This window comes from Charadrius vociferus, unplaced genomic scaffold, assembly GCF_000708025.1.
Source record: "Charadrius vociferus isolate BGI_N301 unplaced genomic scaffold, ASM70802v2 scaffold2054, whole genome shotgun sequence".
Lineage (NCBI taxonomy): Eukaryota > Metazoa > Chordata > Aves > Charadriiformes > Charadriidae > Charadrius > Charadrius vociferus.
Genome location: NW_009648174.1, coordinates 1 through 1,117, shown reverse-complemented (window position 1 = coordinate 1,117; position 1,117 = coordinate 1). Strand labels below are relative to the sequence as shown.

The 1,117-nt window shown below is 60.7% G+C and overlaps 1 protein-coding gene across 1 annotated transcript in view; it reads right to left on the bottom strand.

Moving 5' to 3' along the window:
* RBM42 (RNA binding motif protein 42) overlaps positions 1-839 on the bottom strand; it is a 4,608-nt gene extending 3,769 nt beyond the window's left edge. Inside the window, exons 1-2 of the mRNA XM_009884104.1 lie at positions 815-839; positions 543-737 (exon numbers count right to left, since the gene is read on the bottom strand). Of these exons, the coding sequence (XP_009882406.1) occupies positions 543-737; positions 815-839 (220 nt within the window). The remainder of the gene's footprint in view (positions 1-542; positions 738-814) is intronic.
* Between the last annotated feature and the right edge of the window lie 278 nt (positions 840-1,117).

Here is a 1,117-nt window from a genome sequence, read left to right as displayed (position 1 = left end):
GATGAAGCCACCACTGCCCCATGTCCCCGCATCACCCCAATGTCCCCAATGTCTCCAATGTCCCCAAGGTCCCTCATGTCCCTCATGTCCCCAGTGTCCCTCAGCTCTCCTACCACTCATCTCCCTCGTTCCATGGATGTCATCGTTGATGTTCTCCAGGAAGATGAAGCCACCACTGCCCCATGTCCCCGCATCACCCCAATGTCCCCAATGTCTCCAATGTCCCCAAGGTCCCTCTCCCTCATGTCCCCAATGTCCCTCACGTCCCCGAGCTCTCCGACCGCTCATCTCCCTCGTTCCATGGATGTCATCGTTGATGTTCTCCAGAAGGATGAAGCCACCACTGCCCCATGTCCCCGCATCACCCCAATATCCCCAATGTCCCTCATGTCCCCAATGTCCCTCATGTCCCTGAGCTCTCCTACCACTCATTTCCCTCGTTCCATGGATGTCATCGTTGATGTTCTCCACGAGGATGAAGCCACCACCGCCCCGTGTCCCCCCATCACCCCAACGTCCCCGATGTCCCCAACGTCCCCTACCGTTCATCTCCCGCATGGCGCGGACGTAGTCGTTGGGGTCCTTGAAGGAGACGAAGCCGTAACCTTTGGTTTTACCCGTGCGTTTGTCGCGGATGACCTTGGCCTTGAGGAAGGACGGGTACCGCCCGAAGGCGCGGCCCAGGATGTCATCGTTGACCTCGTTGCCCAGGTCCCCGCAGAAGATGCGGAAGTCGTCTGGGGACAAAGGAAGGGGGGGGGACACACAGGCGCGGTGGCACACGGTGGCCCGCGGAGGGGAGGATGCCACCAACCGGTTGTCACCACCTCGTCACTCATGGGGACCTGTCCCCAACGTGTCCCCAACGGAGGTGGCGCTGTCCCCTCCTCGAGGGGGACCTCAGAGGGTCCCCAACGAAGTGCCTTTGGGTCTCCAAAGGAGTGGCACTGTCCCCTCGTTGGTGGGGACTTCGGAAGGTCCCCAATGGAGGTGGCACCATCCCCTTGTTGGTGACATCTTCAGAGAGTCCCCAGTGGAGGTGACGCTGTCCCCTCGTTGGTGGGGACTTTGGAAGGTCCCTAACGGAGGCGGCACTGTCCCCTCGTTGGTGGGGACT